Consider the following 27,219-nt stretch of genomic DNA (forward strand, 5'->3'; position numbering starts at 1 on the left):
AAAAGGTAAATATGGTGATAAAAGGAGAGAATGGAGGTAAAGATGTAGAGAAAAAGAGAAAATGAAGGGAAAGATGAGAAAAGAAGGCAAAGATGCAGAAACAAGGAGAAAATTGAGGTAAAGATGGAGGGAAAAGGAGAGAATGAAGGTTAAGATGGAGAAAAAGGGCGAGAATGAAGGTCAAGATGGAGAGAAAAAGGGCGAATGGAGGTAAAGATGGAGAGAAGGGAGGTAAAGATGGAGAGAATGAAGGTAAATATAAAGAGAAATGGAGAGAATGGAGGTAAAAATGGAGAGAAAAGGAGAAAATGAAGGGAAAGATGAGAGAAAATGAAGGGAAAGATGAGAGAAAAGAAGGAAAAGATGCAGAAAAAAGGAGAAAATTGAGGGAAAGATGGAGAGAAAAGGAGACAATGAAGGTAAAGATGGAGATAAATGGACAAAATGGAGGTAAAGATAGAAAAAAAGGAGAACATGTAGGTAAAGAGAGAGAGAAAAGGCGAGAATGAAGGTAAAGATGGAGAGAAAGGAGGTAAAGATGGAGAGAATGAAGGTAAAGAGAAATGGAGAGAATGGAGGTAAAGATGGAGCGAAAAGGAGATAATGAAGGTAAAGTTGGAGAGAATGAAGGTAAAGATGGAGATAAACGGACAAAATGGAGGTAAAGATAGAAAAAAGAGAAAAAGTAGGTAAAGAGAGAGAAAAGGCGAGAATGAAGGTAATGATGGAGTAAATGAAGGTAAAGATGGAGAGAAAAGGTGAGAATAAAAGGTAAAGATGGTGATAAAAGGAGAGAATGGAGGTGAAGATGGAGAGAAAAGGAAGAAATGAAGGGAAAGATGAGAGAAAAGAAGGAAAAGATGCAGAAAAAATGAGAGAATGGATGTAAAGATGGGAGAGAAAGGAGGTAAAGATGGGAGAGAATGAAGGTAAAGATAATGAGAAAAGGTGAGAAGAAAAGGTAACGATGGTGATAAAAGCAGAAAATGAAGAGAAAGATGAGAGAAAGTGAAGAGAAAGATGAGAGAAAAGAAGGAAAAGATGCAGGAAAATTGAGGTAAAGATGGAGCGAAAAAGAGAGAATGAAGGTAAAGATAGAGAGAAAAGGAGAGAATGAAGGTAAAGATGGAGAGAAAAGGAGAGAATGAAGGTAAAGATGGAGTAAATGAAGGTAAAGATGGAGAGAAAAGGAGAGAATGGAGGTAAAGATAGAAAAAAAGGAGAAAATGTAGGTAAAGAGAGAGAAAAGGCGAGAATGAAGGTAACGATAGAGTAAATGAAGGTAAAGATGGAGAGAAAAAGAGAGAATGAGGTAAAGATGAAAAGAAAAGGAGAGAATGGAGGTAAAGATGGAGAGAAAAGGAGAATGAAGGTAAAGATGGAGAGAATGGAGGTAAAGATGGAGAGAAAAGGAGAGAATGGAGGTAAAGATAAAGAGAAAAGGAGAGAATGGAGGTATAGATGTAGAGAAAAGGAGGTGAAGAGAAAAGAGTATAACGTGTAATGTCAGTAATGTTCCTATAGGGGGAGTGCTAACATGTTAAAAGGTGAAAGTACAAGGTGTGCTTCTACCTGTTCTCATTAGGACCTTCTTCCCATACTCCACATACTTCTTCAAGTAAGAAGGACAACGCTCAGTGAAATAATACTTAAAGTAGTCTAGTTGACGTATTTCTTGGTCCAACTTGAGTTTGGAGGGGAAAGCTTGTTGTTTTGCTGCAGTCCATGTCCATGTTTTCATGTCCAACGATATGAAATCTTCTCCATCATAACTGATCTGATACCAACCTTGAACCTCATCAGTCTCATCATTCCATTCACATCCTGACATCATCTGGAAAGTGTGAACACCTGAGAGACACAAAGTGTTGTAAAGCAGAGTGAAACTAACACACTACATGTCTTTGTTGTAGGTTATTATGGGATGGACAGAGACAAGGTATATCAGTGCAGTAATGTGTGTTTTTAATACAGTATGCAAATATCAAATAAATTAGAATAGTAGAAAGTTCAACATAAACAAACCTCCAGTTTGGTTGAAACGCTTCATGACTTTTTCAATGTTGACTTTGTAGATATGTTCATTGACAACATTCTTCTCTGTTTGTATCTGCCAGTAGTTTGGATCCTCTGCTGTGATTTTGTTCATCCAGTCCTGTTTGGATTCTGCTTTCCTGATGTTGTTGTCATAGTAACTAATCTCAACTTCATCAACATAACCAACACTCACATACTCTGGGAAGTTTGGAACTTGAGAGGATGCAGTGATGAAATACTTGAGTGAATGAATCACTGAAAGACAAAAGGCAGAAAAACAACATTTGATTGTTTAGTTTCATGTTGAACAATTCCTATTTGAAATGATGTTGTCTTCATTTCAACTTCAAACACTGCTGCTTCTCACAGTAAACAATCACTTCCTGTTCTAAGAGACAATATTTCATATTTATACCTCACTTTAAGACCACACACATGAATAACTTGACTTATTTCCTTCTACAAGTGTAAGTGTCAAATAAATATATGACATTATTGCTAGCAGAGAAGTAAAAGTCGTTTTTCTAGGCGAGGGGAAGTTCAAACTAGTGCATACTTGCCAACCCTCCCGGATTTTCCGGGAGACTGCCGATATTCAGCGCCTCTCCCGAAAACCTCCCGGGACAAATTTTCTCCCGAAAATCTCCCGAAATTCAGGCGGACCTGGAGGCCACGCCCCCTCCAGCTCTATGCGGACCTGGAGAGTCTGCATGGAGCAATGTTGTTGTAATATATTGAGTTGGAGGCAATAAACAGGCGAGGGGATGAAGTACGTCTCTTTACTGTAGACTTCAGAACAGACTCACACACTTGACGTCAGGTGCGCAACACCATGTAAATCGTTAGCCAACCAAAAAGTAACCCCAGTACGCTATAGCCAACATTCACCAGGAGATGGCAACAGACAAACATAGATCACAGAAATAAACAACCCAACCAAAAAATGCAGCAGCTCAATTAAAAAACTGTACCGTATTTTCCGCACCATTAGCCGCACCTAAAAACCACAAATTTACTCAAAAGCTGACAGTGCGGCTTTTAACCCGGTGCGCTTTATATATGGATAAATATTAAGATTCATTTTCATAAAGTTTCGTTCTCGCAACTTCGGTAAACAGCCGCCATCTTTTTTCCCGGTAGAACAGGAAGCGCTTCTTCTTCTACGCAAGCAACCGCCAAGGTAAGCACCCGCCCCCATAGAACAGGAAGCGCTTCTTCTTGTACTGTAAGCAACCACCCGCCCCCGGAAGAAGAAGAAGCGCGGTGCATGCTGGGATATGTGACGTTTCATTTCCATTTGTGTGTTTATGTAAAGACCCCAAAATGGCTCCTATTAAGTGTGTTGTCTGTCTAATTATAAATAATGCAGACAAGGCGTGTTAACTGAGTTCTCAACGTTTACTCACAGCGTGCTCATAACCACATTCTAACTGCCAGCATACAACAACGCTTCTCAGGGCTACCGCGCATGCTCGTAACTATCGTTGCATGCTGGGTAGTGTAGTTGTTATATTTGCTAGCTCATAACATCACATTAAGAGACACGCTTACGCGCTTAATTCAATACTCGCCGTCATTCCGGGTGGATTGACAAAAGACCTCCAGCCGCTAGATATTGGTGTCAACAGGGCATTTGAAGCTAGACTGCTAACTGCGTGGGAACAGTGGATGACAGAAGGCGAACACACCTTCACTAAGACAGGGAGGCAGCGCCAGACGACGCCAACATCTGCCAGTGGATCGTAAATGCCTGGGCAGATATTTCGGTCACAACTGTGGTCCGAGCTTTCCGGAAGGCAGGATTCACAGAACTGCTGGACAACAGCGACACTGACTCCGATGACTTCGACGAGACGGAACCGGCCATTTTGGATCCCACATTTGCCCAACTTTTCACTTCGGACACCGAAGACGAAGGATTTACGAATGAAGAATAACTTCAGAAAGTGAGCGCTATGTTTATTTTGTGTGTTGTGACATTAACGTTCGAGCAACATTATGTTGCTATTGCTCTGCACTATTTTGAATTTTACTATGTTTGTGATTGCACATTTGCGTACATTTTGGGAGTGAACAGAGTTGTTAGAACGCTGGTTTTTAATATATTATTAAAGTTTGACTGACCTATCTGACTGTTTTTTTGACATTCCCTTTAGCGCAGCGTAGGCGCGGCTTATAGTCCGGGGCGGCTTATAGGTGGACAAAGTTTTGAAATATGCCATTCATTGAAGGTGCGGCTAATAACCCGGGGCGGCTTATAGTGCGGAAAATACGGTACTTAAGCCACAATCTTTTTTTTTTAGTACTGAACTCTTAACCCTCATTTGTAAACAATAACATGCTTATTGTACAAACAGTATTTGTACACCTTTAACACAGATTTGTATACTGTCTTCAGAGATTCATTTTTTTTTGTGGTACTCGAAACCTTTCTGGGTACCTGTGGATCACTGGTGGGGTTTTTGTTGTGGGTGATCTGGGTTCTGATGATGGCAACTCAGCAGCCCTTGAATCTGGTTCAATGATGAGACTAGTTTGTGTCTGACTCACTGATGGTCCTGATGATGGAACTGAAACAGCACTGTCCAGTTGTACTGATGGCACATTTTCTGCAACTGGTGGAGACTAGATAACTGGCAGTCTCTCCATGTTTTCTCGCCATGGTAACATGTGATCCACATGCACTGTGCGCTGTCTCTGTCCCTCTTGATATATATATATATATATATATATATATATATATATATATATATATATATATATATATATATATATGTATGTGTGGGAAAAAATCACAAGACTACTTCATCTCTACAGGCCTGTTTCATGAGGGGGTTCCCTCAATCATCAGGAGATTTTAATGGACCACAAACCCAACTTCGCAAATAACCCAACATGCCGACTAATAAACCCAACTAAATCTGAAATAGGAAAAAATCAGCAAAATAATCCTGGACAGAGTCAACACAAAAATCAAGGACAAAACACCACTCAACCAATGGAGAAATACAGCAGCAGTAATCAAATGGTTCAACAACATCCAAGACAAACAACAGCACAACTTTATCTCCTTCGATATCGAAGAATTTTACCCTTCCATCACGCAAGACCTACTGACTCAAGCACTAGACTTCGCCTCAGACTACGACTCAATCACAGGCAACGAAAGAAACATCATCATCCACGCAAAAAACTCCATTCTCATCCACAACAGTACACCATGGCAAAAAAAGAACAATGCAACATTTGACGTCACTATGGGAAGTTTTGACGGAGCAGAAACGTGTGAACTCGTTGGGAGTTTCCTCCTCTCCCAGCTCGCTAGCCTCAACCTGAACCTTGGTATTTACCGTGATGACGGACTGGCAGTGTGTCGCGCCTCGCCAAGGAGCAGCGAGAATACCAAGAAGCACATATGCCAAATTTTCAAAGAGAACGGCCTACGGATCACGATTGAAGCCAACAAGCAAACCGTCAACTTCCTTGACGTCACTTTCAACCTGAGAAATAACAGCTATCAACCATTCACGAAACCCAACACAACACTCCAATACGTACACCATGACAGCAACCACCCACCCACCACCACGAAAAGAATACCTACCGGAATTAATAAAAGGCTATCGATGCTGTCATCTAGCAAAGCTGAATTTGACCAAGCAACCCCCCCGTACCAAAAAGCCCTTGATGAAGGCGGATACAATTTCACCCTCACCTATGAACCCACGCCAGGAAACCAACCAAAAAAGAACAGAAAACGAAACGACATCATCTGGTACAACCCCCCATACAGCAAAAACGTCTCAACTAACATTGGACACAAATTCCTCAATCTGATTGACAAACACTTTCCCAAAGACAACACCCTAAGAAAAGTATTCAACAAGAACAACATTAAATTGAGCTACAGCTGTATGAACAATATACGACAAATTATCTCAAACCACAACAAAACAATTGCAAATGAGCCGTCGGCCCCCAGACAGAGCGACTCCAAAACCAACAAAGACTGCAACTGTCGAAAGAAACCTGATTGCCCTCTCAACGGGGGGTGCTTACAAACATCAGTTGTCTACCAATCTAAGGTAACACGCAAGGACATTAACACATCCGACACATATGTAGGATTAACCGAGGGGGAGTTCAAAACCAGATGGAACAATCACAAGGCTTCTTTCAGGAACCAAAACCTGCGGAATACCACAGAACTCAGCAAACACATTTGGGACCTCAAAGACAATAATGTTGAATATTCAATAACATGGCAAATTCTTGCATCCAGCACACCTTACAATAGTGGTAATAAAAGATGCAACCTATGCTTGAAAGAGAAACTGTTTATTATTTACCGTCCAGACCTGTCATCCCTCAACAAGCGCAGCGAAATTGTAACAGCATGCCGCCACAGACGGAAACACCTCCTAGGTAACACATGAGCCAATCACCACGCCCCTACGCCAGCCTGTACCCACCCACTCTGTGCCCTATATAAACCATGGTATGTGAATGCTCCCATTAAAATCTCCTGATGATTGAGGGAACCCCCCCTCATGAAACAGGCCTGTAGAGATGAAATAGTCTTGTGATTTTTTTCCCACACATACATATATATATATATATATATATATATATATATATATATATATATATATATATATATATATATATATATATATATATATATATATATATATATATATATTATTATATATATATATGGGCTTCACGGTGGCAGAGGGGTTAGTGCATCTGCCTCACAATACGAAGGTCCTGAGTAGTCTTGGGTTCAATTCCGGGCTCGGGAACTTTCTGTGTGGAGTTTGCATGTCCTCCCCGTGACTGCGTGGGTTCCCTCCGGGTACTCCGGCTTCGTCCCACCTCCAAAGACATGCACCTGGGGATAAGTTGATTGGCAACACTAAATTGGCCCTCGTGTGTGGATGTGAGTGTGAATGTTGTCTGTCTATCTGTGTTGGCCCTGCGATGAGGTGGCGACTTGTCCAGGGTGTACACCGCCTTCCGCCCGATTGTAGCTGAGATAGGCTCCAGCGCCCCCCGCGACCCCAAAGGGAATAAGCGGTAGAAAATGGATGGATGGATGGATGGATATATATATATATATATATATATATATATATATATATGAAATACTTGACTTAGTGAATTCTAGCTGTAAATATACTCCTCCCCTCTTAGCCACGCCCCCGCCCCACCCCGACCACGCCCCCACCCCCCACCTCCCGAAATCGGAGGTCTCAAGGTTGGCAAGTATGAACTAGTGATGTCACTGCCAAAGCATGGAAATATAGCAGCGCCTTATGGGATGTTTACAATGGAATACAAGAACAATATTACAATACTCTTCATTTAAATATTAGGACTATTCCCAGTAAAAAAGCATTTAAGAAACATGTAAAGTCACTTTTTAGACTTGAGAGTTAATAATTCATGTTGTCAATTTGAGAACTTTTTTTTTTTCTCTTTCCCTTTTTCCTTTCTTTTATTGCAACTGGATCTGTGTACTATTATTTTATTTTATTATTTGGAGAATTTTATTTTTATTTTATTTTATTTGTAACTGAATTACATTATTATTTTACTTTGTACTTTTGAAAAGAACCCCAGGAAGACTAGCCTGGCGTTTGTGCGTCGACTAATGGGGATCCTCAATAAACAATAAACAATAAACAATAATCCATCCATCCATTTTACTACCGCTTGTCCCTTTGGGGGTCAAATTATTTCAGAATAATTCCCAACAATAGAGTAATTTTTGTGTACATTAAATGATTCTGATCTACATCTCATCTTATAACTGATACTACTGATTGTTTCCTGGATTAATTATTGTTATTTTCCTATTTAAAAGTGAAACCGGAAATGCTAAAGTAAAAAGTTTGATGTAGTTTGCTGTTAAAGTGAGACAACTTGAACAAGTTTGACTCATGAAAAGTTTGAGCAACAAATGAAGATGCAAACTATTGACTAGTGATGGGTCCGGCAACACCGATGCATCGGCGCATGCGTCGAGCTCATAGAGCAAAACCCTGTGTCGGTGCGCGTACCGCTTTTAGAAAGTCACGTGACCGATCATGAGCTGTTTTGGTCACGTGACCGATACGCCAACTGTGTCGCACTGACGCCTCCTCTGTGCCCTGTGAGCGGCTCTTTTCTACAGCCGGAGAAATAATAACTAAGAAGAGAAATCGTCTAAAATGTAATACGTCGGAAAAACTTTTTTTTAATTTTTTTTATAAAAATGTGTAAAAAAATAAAATAAAAAAAAATTCCCGGTCCACAATCATCCACAACACGTTCTCTTAGATTCCCATGTTATGATACATGTTCACATTATTTATTGACTGTATCTAAAAAAGATACAAATATATTTTTATTTAAATGAAGATATGAAATAATACTAAATGAAATACAATACAAATGGTTTATATTATTGTATATACTAGGGCAGGGGTCACCAACGCGGTGCCCGCGGTCACCAGGTAGCCCGTAAGGACCAGATCAGTCGCCCGCTGGCCTGTTCTAAAAAAAGCTCAAAGAGCAGCACTAACCAGTGAGCTGCCTCTATTTTTTTTCAATTTTATTTATTTACTAGCAAGCTGGTCTCGCTTTGCTCGACATTTTTAATTCTAGAAGAGACAAAACTCAAATAGAATTTGAAAATCCAAGAAAATATTTTAAAGACTTGGTCTTCACTTGGAATAAGCGGTAGAAAATGGATGGATGGATGGGTCTTCACTTGTTTAAATAAATTCATTCATTTCCTACTTTGCTTCTTATTACTTTTAGAAATACAATTTTAGAGAAAAAATACAACCTTAAAAATGATTTTAGGATTTTTAAACAAATATACCTTTTTACCTTTTAAATTTCTTCCTCTTCTTTCCTGAACATTTAAATCAATGTTCAAGTAATTTTTTTTAATTTTATTATTATTGTAAAGAATAATAATTATTTTAGCTTCTGGTTTTTCGACGAAGAATATTTGTGAAATATTTCTTCAAACTTACTATGATTAAAATTCAAAAAAATTATTCTGGCAAATCTAGAAAATCTGTAGAATCAAATTTAAATCTTATTTCAAAGTATTTTGAATTTCTTTTAAAATTTTTGTTCTGGAAAATCTAGAAGAAATACTGATTTGTCTTTGTTAGAAATATAGCTTGGTCCAATTTGTTAAATATTCTAACAAAGTGCAGATTGGATTTTAACCAATTTAAAACATGTCATCAAAATTCTAAAATGTATATTAATCAGGAAAAATTACTAATGATGTTCCATAAATTATTTTTTTTATTTTTTCAAAAAGATTCAAATTAGCTAGTTTTTCTCTTCTTTTTGTCGGTTGAATTTTGAAATTTAAAGAGTCAAAATTGAAGATAAACTATGTTTCAAAATTTTATTTTAATTTTTTTCGTGTTTTCCCCTCTTTTAAACCGTTCAATTAAGTGGGTTTTTTCATCATTTATTCTCTACAAAAAAACCTTCCGTAAAAGGAAAAAAAAAATGTACGACGGAATGACAGACAGAAATACCCATTTTTTTATATACAGGTAAAAGCCAGTAAATTAGAATATTTTGAAAAACTTGATTTATTTCAGTAATTGCATTCAAAAGGTGTAACTTGTACATTATATTTATTCATTGCACACAGACTGATGCATTCAAATGTTTATTTCATTTAATTTTGATGATTTGAAGTGGCAACAAATGAAAATCCAAAATTCTGTGTGTCACAAAATTAGAATATTACTTAAGGCTAATACAAAAAAGGGATTTTTAGAAATGTTGGCCAACTGAAAAGTATGAAAATGAAAAATATGAGCATGTACAATACTCAATACTTGAAACTACTACAGGAAACAGAGTGGACCGACACCAGCAGATGACATGGCACCCCAAACCATCACCCAACCATGCAAATTTTGCATTTTCTTTGGAAATCGAGGTCCCAGAGTCTGGAGGAAGACAGGAGAGGCACAGGATCCACGTTGCCTGAAGTCTAGTGTAAAGTTTCCACCATCAGTGATGGTTTGGGGTGCCATGTCATCTGCTGGTGTCGGTCCACTCTGTTTCCTGAGATCCAGGGTCAACGCAGCCGTCTACCAGCAAGTTTTAGAGCACTTCATGCTTCCTGCTGCTGACCTGCTCTATGGAGATGGAGATTTCAAGTTCCAACAGGACTTGGCGCCTGCACACAGCGCAAAATCTACCCGTGCCTGGTTTACGGACCATGGCATTTCTGTTCTAAATTGGCCCGCCAACTCCCCTGACCTTAGCCCCATAGAAAATCTGTGGGGTATTGTGAAAAGGAAGATGCAGAATGCCAGACCCAAAAACGCAGAAGAGTTGAAGGCCACTATCAGAGCAACCTGGGCTCTCATAACACCTGAGCAGTGCCAGAAACTCATCGACTCCATGCCACGCCGCATTAACGCAGTAATTGAGGCAAAAGGAGCTCCAACCAAGTATTGAGTATTGTACATGCTCATATTTTTCATTTTCATACTTTTCAGTTGGCCAACATTTCTAAAAATCCCTTTTTTGTATTAGCCTTAAGTAATATTCTAATTTTGTGACACACGGAATTTTGGATTTTCATTTGTTGCCACTTCAAATCATCAAAATTAAATGAAATAAACATTTGAATGCATCAGTCTGTGTGCAATGAATAAATATAATGTACAAGTTACACCTTTTGAATGCAATTACTGAAATAAATCAAGTTTTTCAAAATATTCTAATTTACTGGCTTTTACCTGTATATGAATGTATTTATTTAGCTATTCTTGTTTAAATCACACTTACATGTAACTTACAAATGACAATATATTTATTTATTTAAGTGTGTATCAAACTGGTAGCCCTTCGCATTAATCAGTACCCAAGAAGTAGTTCTTGGTTTCAAAAAGGTTGGTGACCCCTGTACTAGGGCATAAAATCAGTGTCAGTTGAGTCGGTCCATAGGTTGCCTGTAGGGATTTTTAATGTCCAGCAGATGTCAGTATTTAGTGACACAGTATCGACACAGTATCAATACAGTTTTGCAATGTGTCGAAACGCTTCATGACGCCTCATCAACCCATCACTACTATTGACTGATTGATGTTGGTGAAAAGAGAAGAGCGTCAATAATAATGAGAAGAAGTATTTAGGATGAAATGAGCATGTAGGAATGAGGTGTATAAAGTTGTCAAGAAAGTGGACTTACCAGGCGTCACGCTGTGTGTTTGTACAACTAGGAGAAAGAAGAAAAGCAAGTTCATCATTAAATGTCACAAGTGCACAAGTCAATAAAAAAGTTTCTAGTTTTAATCCTCAGAGAAAAACAAGGCGACGACAACTTGCTTGACGAGTAAACATGAAATGGACGCCAAGGCGGAAACGAGCTTTTATATCAAATCGGGAAATCACGTGACTTGACAGAAGTTTCTGGAGGCGGAGACAAATATTTGACAGCCACGCAGTTCCTCCACTGCAGCTAACACATGAATATTAACAAAATAAAAGTCATATCATCATTACAAGAATAAAAGCGAATCTAGCGAGGGTGACGTCATGTTTTTTGAAGCAGCTTTATTATAATACACACACAAACTTTATAGGAACAATCAGGCCCGGCCCTAACCAATCTGGCGCCCTAGGCAAGATTTTAGGTGGCGCCCCCCCACATCGGCAGTGAAGTGTATATACTCACAAGAAACCGAATAGCTTTGTCTTTGACCTTTTTTTTTTACTTACAACCAGAGGTGGGTAGTAACGCGCTACATTTACTCCGTTACATCTACTTGAGTAACTTTTGGGATAAATTGTACTTCTAAGAGTAGTTTTAATGCATCATACTTTTACTTTTACTTAAGTATATTTATAGAGAAGGAACGCTACTTTTACTCCGCTACTTTTATCTACATTCAGCTCGCTACTCGCTACTAATTTTTATCGATCTGTTAATGCACGCTTTGTTTGTTTTGGTCTGTCAGACAGACCTTCAAAGTGCCTGCGTTTCAACAAATACAGTCACTGGTGACGTTCACTCCGTTCCACCAATCAGATGCAGTCACTGGTGACGTTGGACCAATCAAACAGAGCCAGGGGTCACATGACCTGACTTAAACAAGTTGAAAAACTTATGGGGGTGTTACCATTTAGTGGTCAATTGTACGGAATATGTACTGTACTGTGCAATCTAATCATAAAAGTTCCAATCAATCAATCAAAAGTGTGAGGGAAAAAATATACTTTTTTTATTTCGACCGTACATCCCGTCAAAAGCCTCAAGACTGACCGCACATGAGGACGTTCCTGTCTTCACAATAAAAGTGCCGCTCCATCGCACCTGCGCTTTCAAAACAAGAGTCTCCGAAAGCCAGCGCAAACAAGCTAGCAAGCTACGGAGTTTGACGCCAATATATTTCTTGTAAAGTGTATAAAAACGAATATGGAAGCTGGACAAATAAGGTGCCAAAAACCAACCACTTTCATGTGGTATTAGACAGAAAGGAGGAACTTTTCTTCCCCTCCATTTGAAAACGTGGACGTTATCATCACTACTGTCTGATTACAATCAACGCAAGTCATCAGAATCAGGTAATACACCAACTTATATTCTAGTCTGCATGAAAGAAAGGAATCTATATGTTAAACATGCATGTATATTCATTAAAACATCTTTAACATGTAAACAAAAACAGCAAAATAAATACATATAAATTATATACTGTATATATCAATGTATATGTATGTATATATATATGTGTGTGTGTGTGTATGTTACTCATCAGTTACTCAGTACTTGAGTAGTTTTTTCACAACATACTTTTTACTTTTACTCAAGTAAATATTTGGGTGACTACTCCTTACTTTTACTTGAGTAATAAATCTCTAAAGTAACAGTACTCTTACTTGAGTACAATTTCTGGCTACTCTACCCACCTCTGCTTACAACTATACCTAATATATAAAGGGGTGGAAAAGTGACTATTACCTGCAGGGCAAACATTAGCTAACCAGAAGGCAATAACAATGTAAACAAAAACACCTGCTTAAAAGATCTAATACAAATGTCCCTGAGGAATGTAAGGTGGGAGTACTGTAATTACCTAACGTTACATTATTATTTTCCATAACAATTTAGCCCCCTCCACAATATTAACCCGACGTTAAAACAGAACTAGCTATTTATTGATTAGCAATTGCCGAATCATGTAACATTAGCTTAATGCTAAAAAGCCAGGTTACTATCACATTCTGTAACAGACAAATAATTTCATGTAGGCTAACGTTACCTACCTGCTAACTCTGTCTTTTCTCGTTTCTCCTCCTCTTCTTTTCTCTTTTTTCTTCCCTGGGCACCTGACAGTTTTGACCGTTTTGACATCTTGTGTTGATTTTTTGATGTGGTGACGTCCAAAAAGAGTCATGAGGGGGGGGGGGGGGGGGGGGGGGGGCGCACCGTGCGGGGGGAAGGGGGAGCGTAATGTTGTAACAAATAATATTTATATTAAATAGGCTTTAATTTGCATTTTAATTAACGTGGGATTATTTTTTGTATTTAGAAATAATAGTACCAACTTTTTTTTCTTTTTTTTTTCTCCAACATTTGTGGCACTGGCGTGGCGCCCCCTGATGGACGGCGCCCTTAGCATTTGCCTATACGGCCTATGCCACGGGCCGGCCCTGGGAACAATACACAACAACAAGATGAACATTTTACATAAGTCATATTGTAGCGTCTAAGCGTTTAAAACACTCTTTTAAAAACACAAAAAACTTTTTTATTTGTTATTGTTTGTATTTTTGTAATAATTGAACATACATACACAATGCACACACACATCAAGGCACTTTCAACACAATACGATTCAATATTTTACAGCAAGTTAAACAATTACATAGGAATATAAAATACATCAAATTAAATACAATGCTCATTCCAACCAGACTTTGAAAAAAAAGACACAATACAAATGAGATTAAAATAAAAATACATATATAAGTAAATAAAATAAATAAAAAACTGGGCTTGTTTAAAACATACTTGCCAACCCTCCCGAATTTTTCGGGAGACTCCCGAAATTCAGCGCCTCTCCCTAAAACCCTCCCGGGGACAAATATTCTCCCGAAAATCTCCCGATTTTCAGCCGGAGCTGGAGGCCACGCCCCCTCCAGCTCCATGCGGACCTGAGTGAGGACAGCCTTTTTTCATGACGGGAGGACAACAGGGTGACAAGAACTAAATCATCCAGACTAGAGATAAATTGTATTATTATGTTTATCTCACCTAAAAATAAATATATTTATTAATTAAATAAATAAATAAATAAATACATTTTTAACTATATTTTGCTAAAAACATCAAAATTAATTGTATTTTTCTTTGTATTTTTTCCTGACTCCTTATTACATCTAGCCATAGAATTATACATTAAAATTGTCACACCTGGGTGAAGTCTTGTCTGGGTTTCGTCTGGTTTCATGTTGTCTTGTCATTTCCTGTTTTATTTTGAAAGGTCAACTCTCCCTCTCGTTTCAGGTCACTTGCTTTTCCTCTCGTTTCACTGGTCTGATGTCTCTCCTGATTGCCTGATTGTGCCCACCTGTGTCACCCTCCCTCATGTGTATAAATGTCTCTTCTTCCTCTTGTCTTGTGCCAGAGTATATCGTCTCGCTACGTACCTCCAGCCTTGTCCACAGCCTTGATAAGTATTGTCTCGCTTTATTTATTGATTTCTTTGTTTCCTCTGAGAGAGTGATTTTCTTTTGCTAAAGTTTTTTCGGTCAAGTCTTTTTGTATCAATTTTCTTAGTGCCTTGTCTTCCTTTTTTTCCTCCTTCTGGAGCGCTTTTAGTTTGCAAGCTTCTCGACTTCTTTTCATGAGTGAAATTATCTTTTTGTAGATTATCATAGATTGTTGGTTTTTTGTTATTAGACTTATATAGAAATTTTGCTATTGCCCTTTTCCTCCTTATGGAGTGATTTTCTGTTTATTGCCTTATGACCTATGCTACACATCCTCTAGTTACTCAAGTATATCATAGATAGATTTTGTAGCCACTTTGTTTAATCACTCTGTCCAAGAGATAGCAAAGAAAACTAATTAAATAAAGTCTGAGTCAATTGTCTCTCTTCTGCATCTGAGTCCTCATTTTTGCCAAGACATAACATTATACTCTGGCCAGAATGGACTCAGCAGAGGCTAAACAACTGACGGAAATCCTGCGCGCCCAGGAATCACGGCTCGCCCGACAGGAGGACTTTCAGACGGCGATGGCAGCGAACATGGGTCACCTTTCCTCCCAGCTGCAAGGACTACTCGGGCAGTTTGCTCGACCAGAACCGGCGTCTCCGCCCCCCACGGCAACCGCCGCTCCCACTCTGTCGTCACCTCCTACCGGAGCCGGATGCAAGCTGGCCCCTCCGGCACCATACGCTGGCGCCCCCGGTTTGTGCAAAACCTTTTTGATTGACTGTGCTATTCACCAAACTGGATCTACGCAACGCTTACCATCTGGTCCGAATTAGAGAGGGAGACGAGTGGAAGACTGGATTCAACACACCCAGCGGCCACTATGAATACAGGGTCATGCCCTTCGGACTCACCAATGCTCCCGCCGTGTTCCAAGCAATGATCAATGACGTTCTAAGAGACTTCCTGGACCATTTTGTGTACGTCTACCTTGACGATATATTGATTTATTCTCCTGACAGTGATACTCACCAAGTCCACGTAACTCAGGTTTTAAAGAGACTCTTGGACAATGACTTGTATGTTAATGCTGAAAAGAGTGTTTTTCATGCCGACACTGTCTCCTTCCTGGGCTTCATTGTAGCTCCTGGAAGAGGGCAGATGGATCCGGCTAAAGTTAGCGCTGTGGCTGATTGGCCTACACCTGACAACCGCAAGAAGGTTCAGCAATTCTTGGGTTTTGCTAACTTTTACAGGCGTTTTGTCAGAAGCTTCAGCGCAATAGCTGCTCCGCTCCATGCTCTTACCTCTCCCCAGGTGCGGTTCCACTGGTCTCCAGAGGCAGAGAGGGCCTTCCAGACACTCAAACACCGCTTCACCTCAGCGCCCATCCTCACCATTCCGGACCCGCAGCGCCAGTTCGTCGTGGAAGTGGACGCTTCTAATGAAGGAGTAGGAGCGGTCCTGTCTCAACGTTCTCAACAGGACGGCAAGATGCATCCCTGTGCCTTTCTGTCGCGGCGGCTGTCCAAAGCTGAAAGAAACTATGATGTTGGCAATCATGAGTTGCTGGCGGTGAAGCTCGCCTTGGAGGAATGGAGGCATTGGCTTGAGGGGGCCGAACACCCATTCATCGTCTGGACTGATCACAAGAATCTGGAATACATCAAGAAGGCTAAGAGACTCAACTCTCGCCAGGCCAGGTGGGCGCTTTTTTTTAATCGCTTTTCCTTTTCGCTCTCCTACAGGCCGGGGTACCGCAACGTCAAGCCAGACGCCCTGTCACGACTGTTCGACCCCGAGCTTGAGGCCAAGCAACCTGAGACCATCCTTCCACTGAACTGTGTGGTAGGAGCGGTAACTTGGCCAATAGAAACTGAGGTAAAGCAAGCTAACGGTGTGGCCCCGCCACCTAGGGGATGTCCTGATAATCGATTGTTTGTCCCCATTGAGCTGCGTCCCCGGGTGATTCATTGGGCCCACACCTCGCTGCTTTCATGTCATCCGGGAGTTAAAAGAACAATGTTTGTGATCTCCCGGCGGTTCTGGTGGCCAGCCATGGAGACGGAGGTCCGGGAGTACGTAGAGGCGTGTTCGGTCTGTGCCAGGAACAAGACATCTTCCAGGTCTCGCATGGGACTTCTCCACCCGCTCCCCATCCCCTCCAGACCATGGTCAGACATCGCGATGGACTTCGTTACAGGGCTCCCGGTCTCACAAGGTAAGACCACCGTCCTCACTGTGGTCGACAGATTCTCCAAGATGGTCAGATTCATCGCTTTGCCTAAATTACCATCCGCCAAGGAGATGGCGGAGATTATGATGACTAATGTGTTCAGAGTTCATGGATTCCCCAAAGACATTGTTTCAGACCGGGGGCCCCAATTTGTATCACGGTTCTGGAGGGAGTTCTGCCGACTAATTGGAGCCAAGGCCAGCCTAACATCTGGATATCATCCGGAAGCCAATGGCCAGACCGAACGACTAAACCAGCAGCTGGAAACCGGCCTCCGGTGCTTGGTCTGCCAGAACCCCTCCACATGGAGCAAGCACCTGGTCTGGGTAGAGTATGCGCACAATTCATTGCCTACATCAGCCACCGGCCTCTCTCCCTTTCATTGTGCCTTAGGGTACCAGCCCCCTCTCTTTCCCGAGAATGAGTTGGAAGTGTCGGTCCCCTCCGCCCATGCCATGGTCAAACGTTGTCGCCGTATTTGGGCAGCCGCCCGCCAGGTATTGAACAAACAAGGAGATCGGATGAAGCGGGCGGCAGACCGCAAGAGACGGCCTGCACCCGCCTACCAGCCTGGTCAGAAAGTCTGGCTATCAGCCAAGGACCTACGCCTCAAGGTTCCATCAAAGAAACTGGCACCAAGTTTTGTAGGCCCATTCCCAATCAATAAACTCGTCGGACCTGCAGCGGTACGGCTTCGTCTGCCCCGATCCCTCCGCGTCCATCCCACCTTCCACGTCAGTCAGATCAAACCAGCCAAAGTAAGCACCATGGTCCCAGCCACCACGTCCCCTCCACCACCCGAAATGATCGAAGGCGGACCAGTATACAAGGTTAAACGCTTGTTGGCAGTACGCAACCGGGGCCGGGGAAGACAATTCCTGGTGGATTGGGAAGGATATGGACCCGAAGAGAGACAGTGGGTTCCGTCCCGCCACATTGTCGACCCCACTCTCATCAGGGACTTCTATAGACTCCACCCTGAGGTTCCTGGGCCGTCAGGAGTCGGCCTTAGAGGGGGGGGGGGGGGGGGGGGGGGTTCTGTCACACCTGGGTGAAGTCTTGTCTGGGTTTCGTCTGGTTTCATGTTGTCTTGTCATTTCCTGTTTTATTTTGAAAGGTCAACTCTCCCTCTCGTTTCAGGTCACTTGCCCTTCCTCCCATTTCACTGGTCTGATGTCTCTCCTGATTGCCTGATTGTGCCCACCTGTGTCACCCTTCCTCATGTGTATACATGTCTCTTCTTCCTCTTGTCTTGTGCCAGAGTATATCGTCTCGCTACGTACCTCCAGCCTTGCCCACAGCCTTGCCCACAGCCTTGTCCACAGCCTTGATAAGTATTGTCTCGCTTTATTTATTGATTTCTTTGTTTCCTCTGAGAGAGTGATTTTCCATCCATCCATCCATTTTCTACCGCTTATTCCCTTCGGGGTTGCGGGGGGCGCTGGAGCCAATCTCAGCTACAATCGGGCGGGAGGCGGGGTACACCCTGGACAAGTCGCCACCTCATCGCAGGGCCAACACAGATAGACACACAACATTCACACTCACATTCACACATTTTCTTTTGCTAAAGTTTTTTCGGTCAAGTCTTTTTGTATCAATTTTCTTAGTGCCTTGTCTTCCTTTTTTCCCTCGTTCTGGAGCGCTTTTAGTTTGCAAGCTTCTCGACTTCTTTTCATGAGTGAAATTATCTTTTTGTAGATTATCATAGATTGTTGGTTTTTTGTTATTAGACTTATATAGAAATTTTGCTATTGCCCTTTTCCTCCTTATGGAGTGATTTTCTGTTTATTGCCTTATGACCTATGCTACACATCCTCTAGTTACTCAAGTATATCATAGATAGCTCCTCTCTGAGCTGCCACCTTAACGTGGTAGAGGAGTTTGCGTGTCCCAATGATCCTAGGAGCTATGTTGTCCGGGGGCTTCCATGCCCCCTGGTAGGGTCTCCCAAGACAAACAGGTCCTAGGTGAGGGATCAGACAAAGAGCAGCTCGAAGACTTCTATGGAAATGCAAGAACCGAGACTCAGATTTCCCTCGCCCGGACGCGGGTCACTGGGGCCCCCCTCTGGAGCCAGGCCCGGAGTTGGGGCACGATGGCGAGCGCCTGGTGGCCGGGCCTGTCCCCATGGGGCCCGGCTGGGCACAGCCCGAAGAGGCAACGTGGGTCCCCCCTCCAATGGGCTCACCACCCATAGCAGGGGCCATAGAGGTCGGGTGCAATGTGAGCTGGGCGGTAGCCGAAGGCAGGGCACTTGGCGGTCCGATCCTCGGCTACAGAAGCTAGCTCTTGGGACGTGGAACGTCACCTCGCTGGGGGGGAAGGAGCCTGAGCTAGTGCGCGAGGTAGAGAAGTTCCGGTTGGATATAGTCGGACTCACCTCGACGCACAGCAAGGGCTCTGGAACCAGTTCTCTCGAGAGGGGCTGGACTCTCTTCCACTCTGGCGTTGCCAGCAGTGAGAGGCGACGGGCTGGGGTGGCAATTCTTGTTGCCCCCCGGCTCAGAGCCTGCATGTTGGAGTTCAACCCGGTGGACGAGAGGGTAGCTTCCCTCCGCCTTCGGGTGGGGGGACGGGTCCTGACTGTTGTTTGCGCTTACGCGCCAAACAGCAGCTCAGAGTATCCACCCTTTTTGGATTCACTCGAGGGAGTACTTGAGAGTGCGCCCCCGGGTGATTCCCTCGTTCTACTGGGGGACTTCAACGCTCATATTGGCAACGACAGTGAAACCTGGAGAGGCGTGATTGGGAAGAATGGCCGCCCGGATCTGAACCCAAGTGGTGTTTTGTTATTGGACTTTTGTGCCCGTCACGGATTGTCCATAACGAACACCATGTTCAAGCATAAGGGTGTCCATATGTGCACTTGGCACCAGGACACCCTAGGCCGCAGTTCTATGATCGACTTTGTAGTTGTGTCATCGGATTTGCGGCCTCATGTTTTGGACACTCGGGTGAAGAGAGGGGCGGAGCTTTCTACCGATCACCACCTGGTGGTGAGTTGGCTGCGATGGTGGGGGAGGATGCCGGACAGACCTGGCAGGCCCAAACGCATTGTGAGGGTTTGCTGGGAACGTCTGGCAGAGTCTCCTGTCAGAGAGAGTTTCAATTCCCACCTCCGGAAGAACTTTGAACATGTCACGAGGGAGGTGCTGGACATTGAGTCCGAGTGGACCATGTTCCGCACCTCTATTGTCGAGGCGGCTGATTGGAGCTGTGGCCGCAAGGTAGTTGGTGCCTGTCGTGGCGGTAATCCTAGAACCCGTTGGTGGACACCGGCGGTGAGGGATGCCGTCAAGCTGAAGAAGGAGTCCTATCGGGTTCTTTTGGCTCATGGGACTCCTGAGGCAGCGGACAGGTACCGACAGGCCAAGCGGTGTGCGGCTTCAGCGGTCGCGGAGGCAAAAACTCGGACATGGGAGGAGTTCGGGGAAGCCATGGAAAACGACTTCCGGACGGCTTCGAAGCGATTCTGGACCACCATCCACCGCCTCAGGAAGGGGAAGCAGTGCACTACCAACACCGTGTATGGTGCGGATGGTGTTCTGCTGACCTCGACTGCGGAAGTTGTGGATCGGTGGAGGGAATACTTCGAAGACCTCCTCAATCCCACCAACACGTCTTCCTATGAGGAAGCAGTGCCTGAGGAATCTGTGGTGGGCTCTCCTATTTCTGGGGCTGAGGTTGCTGAGGTAGTTAAAAAGCTCCTCGGTGGCAAGGCCCCGGGGGTGGATGAGATCCGCCCGGAGTTCCTTAAGGCTCTGGATGCTGTAGGGCTGTCTTGGTTGACAAGACTCTGCAGCATCGCGTGGACATCGGGGGCAGTACCTCTGGATTGGCAGACCGGGGTGGTGGTTCCTCTCTTTAAAAAGGGGAACCGGAGGGTGTGTTCTAACTATCGTGGGATCACACTCCTCAGCCTTCCCGGTAAGGTCTATTCAGGTGTACTGGAGAGGAGGCTACGCCGGATAGTCGAACCTCGGATTCAGGAGGAACAGTGTGGTTTTCGTCCTGGTCGTGGAACTGTGGACCAGCTCTATACTCTCGGCAGGGTCCTTGAGGGTGCATGGGAGTTTGCCCAACCAGTCTACATGTGCTTTGTGGACTTGGAGAAGGCATTCGACCGTGTCCCTCGGGAAGTCCTGTGGGGAGTGCTCAGAGAGTATGGGGTTTCGGACTGTCTGATTGTGGCGGTCCGCTCCCTGTATGATCAGTGTCAGAGCTTGGTCCGCATTGCCGGCAGTAAGTCGGACACGTTTCCAGTGAGGGTTGGACTCCGCCAGGGCTGCCCTTTGTCACCGATTCTGTTCATAACTTTTATGGACAGAATTTCTAGGCGCAGTCAAGGCGTTGAGGGGATCCGGTTTGGTGGCTGCAGGATTAGGTCTCTGCTTTTTGCAGATGATTTGGTCCTGATGGCTTCATCTGGCCAGGATCTTCAGCTCTCACTGGATCGGTTCGCAGCTGAGTGTGAAGCGACTGGGATGAGAATCAGCACCTCCAAGTCCGAGTCCATGGTTCTCGCCCGGAAAAGGGTGGAGTGCCATCTCCGGGTTGGGGAGGAGATCTTGCCCCAAGTGGAGGAGTTCAAGTACCTCGGAGTCTTGTTCACGAGTGAGGGAAGAGTGGATCGTGAGATCGACAGGCGGATCGGTGCGGCGTCTTCAGTAATGCGGACACTGTATCGATCCGTTGTGGTGAAGAAGGAGCTGAGCCGGAAGGCAAAGCTCTCAATTTACCGGTCGATCTACGTTCCCATCCTCACCTATGGTCATGAGCTTTGGGTTATGACCGAAAGGACAAGATCACGGGTACAAGCGGCCGAAATGAGTTTCCTCCGCCGGGTGGCGGGGCTCTCCCTTAGAGATAGGGTGAGAAGCTCTGTCATCCGGGGGGAGCTCAAAGTAAAGCCGCTGCTCCTCCGCATCGAGAGGAGCCAGATGAGGTGGTTCGGGCATCTGGTCAGGATGCCACCCGAGCGCCTCCCTAAGGAGGTGTTTAGGGCATGTCCGACCGGTAGGAGGCCACGAGGAAGACCCAGGACACGTTGGGAAGACTATGTCTCCCGGCTGGCCTGGGAACGCCTCGGGATCCCCCGGGAGGAGCTGGACGAAGTGGCTGGGGAGAGGGAAGTCTGGGCTTCCCTGCTTAGGCTGCTGCCCCCGCGACCCGACCTCGGATAAGCGGAAGAAGATGGATGGATGGATGGATGGATCATAGATAGATTTTGTAGCCACTTTGTTTAATCACTCTGTCCAAGAGATAGCAAAGAAAACTAATTAAATAAAGTCTGAGTCAATTGTCTCTCTTCTGCATCTGAGTCCTCATTTTTGCCAAGACATAACAAAAATAAACATATTTGAAATAATTGATTTTGAATTATCATAATAATTCATTTAAAATGACCATATTTAATTATTAAAATAATTGCTTGTTTATCAACAACTTTAGCATTTTATTCATTACATTTTGAAACTCTCAGAAGCCAAGTTATGTTATATTCCTTAAGATGTATTTATGCAAGTTTGAAGTATCAATTATCTAAACACAGTTTTGTTTGCATAATTTCAGGATGTAGATATATATATATATGAAATACTTGATTTGGTGAATTCTAGCTGTCAATATACTCCTCCCCTCTTAACCACGCCCCCAACCATGCCCCCACCCCCACCTCCCGAAATCGGAGGTCTCAAGGTTGGCAAGTATGGTTTAAAACAACTTTAATTTATCCAATAACGATATTCATTTAAGGCTGTTTGTACTTTTTACCATTTTCAAAGATTTAATTAATATTTTAATGTAGGAAATTGGGTTTCACTTTAAGAAAGCGACTTTTGTGTATGAAAAATGTAGCTGGCACGAGCTGGGTTGCATATGACGTCATACCGTTTGTTCTTCTTCGTGGCTTAATTGACGCGATGGTCAAGCAGCTGCAGCGTAGAAATAAAAGAACTGAGAGTGAGTGTAGATCAGGGGTGTCAAACTCAAATACAGAGTGGGCCAAAATTTAAAACTGAACAAAGCGGTGGGCCAAGGTTGAACTAATTAACCTTTTAATAGGGACCCAAACAAGTTTTGCATTGAATATTGAACAAGCAAGGCTTATATAACTTTATAGTGACATGCAAAATCGAGTTTCAAATAATAATAATAATAATTAAAAAATATCAATGGCATATCAAATACAATTTAAATAAAAATGTAATGCCTCTTTTCTTTTTGCAGCCTTCTGAGGTAAATATGAACATTAACTTTTTCCACAGGCTAATAAATTAGAAAATAAAATAACAATGAATAAACCAACCATTCAGGACTTTAAACTGCTCAATTTGCAACACACTGATCTAATCTGATGTGCCCAAACCAGATACCAGCCATCTTTTCTTGGATGCTAGTTCATTCATGTCGGGGCTCAGGCTTTGAGCTGAGGCAACCTTCATTATCGAACAAAGTTGTTCATCAGTCATTATACCTCGTAGTCCACCCGGACCAAAGTCTTGGGGGCGTGCTTTAAAGGTACTGCGTTTATCGTCCTCCACGAGCTGTCGTCACGTCTGCTTTTCATCCATTCCAACAACGTGCCGGCCCGATCACCAAATATGTGCGACTTCAGCACACACTCACACACACACACACACACACACACACACACGTAAATGCAATGCATACTTGGCCAACAGCGATACACGTTACACTGACGGTACCCGTATAAATAACTTTAACATTGTTAGAAATATACGCCACACTGTGAATTCACACCAAACAAGATTGACAAACACATTTCGGGAGAACATACGCACCGTAACACAACATAAACACAACAAAACAAATACCCAGAATCCCATGCAGCCCTAACTCTTCCAGGCTGCAATATACACCCCCGCTACCACCAAGGAGGGGCACTGAAATTTGAGAGTCTCCCGGGAGGGTTAGCAAGTATGAGAATTAGTGGTGAATGCGGTGCTACCGCAGCACTCCGCCGCTGAATATAATCGGCGGGTCAACTCTAGTGTTAATTTGATATCTCCTCAAGGGCCAAGTGAAATTACACGGCGGGCTGAATTTGACACCCATGGTCTAGAGTCCCATTAGGTTTCTGTTTATGTACCTGAATCCGTGTAGAAAGGTTTAGCAGCAAATATAAAAGCGATCATTAAAAAAATATATTTAAAATGGGATGGAGTGGATTTTTACACTCTTAATAAAAATATTGTTTTTAAAGATTGAAATCATTTATTATCAGCAAGACGTTACTGACCTCACTTCATTTGACACTCACAAGGATTTAGAGAAGAAGCCATTAGATGCACCAAAGTCTTTACATCTGAGGGCTCCACTAATTAAGCATTCATCCCTGAAAGAAAAAAAGTTGGATTTATTTGTGCTGCTGAGATCGTGACGTTATGTGATGTGGCCTAAATCTGATGCCAAAAGATCATATTTGAATGGCTTTGGAACGTTTGGACTGTCAAAAAAAATCAGATCTTTGTCACTTGAGGGCAACAAAAATAATCAGATTTGATGTGCAGTAAACGGGTCTATAAGACCTGCTTAGTCGCCTTGTGGTTAGAGTGTCCTCCCTGAGACTGGAAGGTTATGAGTTCAAACCCCAGCTGAATTATACCAAAAACTATAAAAATGGCATTTCCCCAGCATCAAGGGTTGGAATTGGGGGTTAAATCACCAAAATTATTCCCGAGTGTGGCCACCAATGCTGCTCACTGCTCCCCTCACCTCCCAGGGGGTGAACATGGGGATGGGTCAAATGCACCACACCAAGTGTGTGTGTTACTATCGTTGGGACCTTATCTTTAAAATGATACCGAAGATATACTTGAATGACTCACTCATTTAATCACATCAAGGATTGTTCGTTACGTTTGTTTATCTTCATAAATCAGGTGCTGTGTGTTGATAATTGACAATATGAAATGAAGATAACATTTTAATTGTTTCATCTTTTATATATGCATAAGGCATTTCAAGAAATACAATATTAATAACTATATATGTACAGTATATGTCAATAAGAATGTAAGATGAGGGTGCTAATGCACAATCTTATTCATGTACTCTTCTCTTATTATAAACAGGAGGCTGCAACAACACACAGCAATTCCACTCAATCCACACCAAGCTGGCATTGAACCCAGCAAAACTGGAAATGCCACAGCACAAGACAACACTAAGATTCTTCCTATGACGAAGGACTCGGAGGACAACATTCCAGATGTGTCAGGACTTGGACTATGGCGTGGTTTGTTCTCCCGTGGTGCAAATGATTTGGACCAGACATGGCGTGGAGGTGAAGACATATTTAATTTTACTATAACAAAAAGAACAAACTAAAGGCGCGCACAAGGCGGAAGTACAAACTTGACAAATGAAACCAATACTTGCACGTGGGCAAAAAACTAAGGACATGAACAAAAGTCGCTAACTGTGGCATGAATCGAAAAAACTTACTTGGACAGGGCATGAAGTGCGCAGAGGTAAACAGAGTGTGACAGGGGTATGATGTCGCCAGACAGACAGCCTGGCAACTGGAAGCTTAAATAATAGTGACATGATTAAAGACAGGTGCGTGAGTCGTGAAGGCAGGTGAAAACTAATGGGTTGCTATGGTGACAAACAAGAGTGCACAATGAGTCCAAACGTGGAACAGGTGAAACTAATGGGTAACCATGGAAACAAGACACGGGAGTGAAAAGCCAGAAACTAAATAGTCCAATAACTACACTAACAAAACATGACTAAAACAAAACATGATTACACAGACATGACAAGATGCCTTTGACGTGGTGCCAAGAGTTCTTGTCCAGCATGACTATGCCAACTGAACACCACCTCAGAACTGTCCCTTACCGGACAACCGTGTCACATACATTGGTGGCTGGGTGGTAAGAAACATTCTCACCAGGCTAACGTGTCACACATGTTGATTTGTCTTAGCTACAGAAGTTCTCACACGGTCATACCACTTATTAAAATGAATAAACAATGGCGGACTTGTGATGTCTTTTAGGAATATTCACAGTGTCAAGGTGTGCAAGTTGCAGCATGTGTGAAGAAAATGATTGTTGGGAAGGACGTACTTCACATGGGATCCCACGTAGGTGAGGCACAGCATGGCATTGACAACCATCATTTTGGGATGGTTGAGATGTTCGTCTCGACCTATTTTTGTCCGGTTCAAACACTGATGACATCTATTAATCAGACAAGAAGCAAGGAATCAATCAGAGACAGAGTTCAATTTAGCTCATGAGGAGAACGCATGGAGCCGGACCCTTAGTCACAGTCTCGCCCTACGCTCTAAGGTCCAGCTCTTGCATCTCTCTTTTTTTTCAGGAGTTCCACAGTCAACAATACTAAGGCCGCCTCTAAAAGGAGTGGTCACATATTTTATGCAAGGCTGGTCCAGGACGCGCGATACGTGACGGAATGTTCTGGGGGCCTTGTGCTTTCGCCCCGTCACCGCTTCGTCTGCGTGTTAAAATGTTATCTTGTTGAGGTCCTTGAAGTCTCTGCCTCGTCCGCGTGCCGTCATCCCATTTTCGCTGAAGTCGGTTGAGGTCCTTGGCTGTTGGCGGGCTCAAACAAAGATAACATCTACAGCTGAGGCCACCCCTCAGGCAAGAAGTATTTGTCCTTGCTCACATTAGAAAAAGTCCAACTTGAGCACAATAGCTAAATAACTAAAGCAACAGACTTTAAGCATACCAAAGTTAGTGTGATAATATATACATAATTATTCTAACAATTTTGCCATGAGACGGCATCATATTGCTCAGACCGACAACATAAGAAAAATGGACATGTCAGTGAGACATAAACTATCGAAACTGGTTTTATTTCAAGATCAGTAAAAACGCAGTAAACATGTTTGTCAACCTGTGTCTGTTTGTATTATTATGTTGTTGTACTTTTCTAATCTGAGAACTGTTAAATTGAGTAGTTTTTTGTTTCTCAACATCAGCAGCTGACTAAAACAGCTCACTGATTATTATTCTGATTATTATCTGTTTCAGTGCTGTGGTGAGACCTAAACCCTGATTGGAAAGGATCAAACACATTTGTTAAAAGTCACCAAGCTGTTGGTAGTGATGTACGGATCCATACCGAAATTTCAATACGGCTGATTTAAACATTACCAGACCCATTAAGTATATTTGCGCAAAGTATTAGTATCGAACCCGTATTGCCGATACCGGTCTGGATTTTACTCGGTATCGGA

General features: G+C 43.0%; 2 protein-coding genes across 3 annotated transcripts in view; both read right to left on the reverse strand.

Annotated features, from left to right (window-relative positions):
- The window catches only part of LOC133575751 (uncharacterized), a 381,675-nt gene that overhangs the window by 216,797 nt on the left and 137,659 nt on the right, over positions 1-27,219 (reverse strand). The gene's annotated exons all lie outside the window — the stretch shown is intronic.
- LOC133575704 (major histocompatibility complex class I-related gene protein-like) overlaps positions 1-27,219 on the reverse strand; it is a 101,357-nt gene that overhangs the window by 6,299 nt on the left and 67,839 nt on the right. For both annotated transcript variants that reach the window (XM_061928482.2, XM_061928481.2), the window contains exons 3-5: positions 11,267-11,293; positions 2,026-2,292; positions 1,573-1,851 (exon numbers count right to left, since the gene is read on the reverse strand). In XM_061928482.2, coding sequence (XP_061784466.1) covers positions 1,573-1,851; positions 2,026-2,292; positions 11,267-11,293 — 573 coding nt within the window. The remainder of the gene's footprint in view (positions 1-1,572; positions 1,852-2,025; positions 2,293-11,266; positions 11,294-27,219) is intronic.

Source organism: Nerophis lumbriciformis, linkage group LG33 (assembly GCF_033978685.3).
Source record: "Nerophis lumbriciformis linkage group LG33, RoL_Nlum_v2.1, whole genome shotgun sequence".
Classification (NCBI taxonomy): domain Eukaryota; kingdom Metazoa; phylum Chordata; class Actinopteri; order Syngnathiformes; family Syngnathidae; genus Nerophis; species Nerophis lumbriciformis.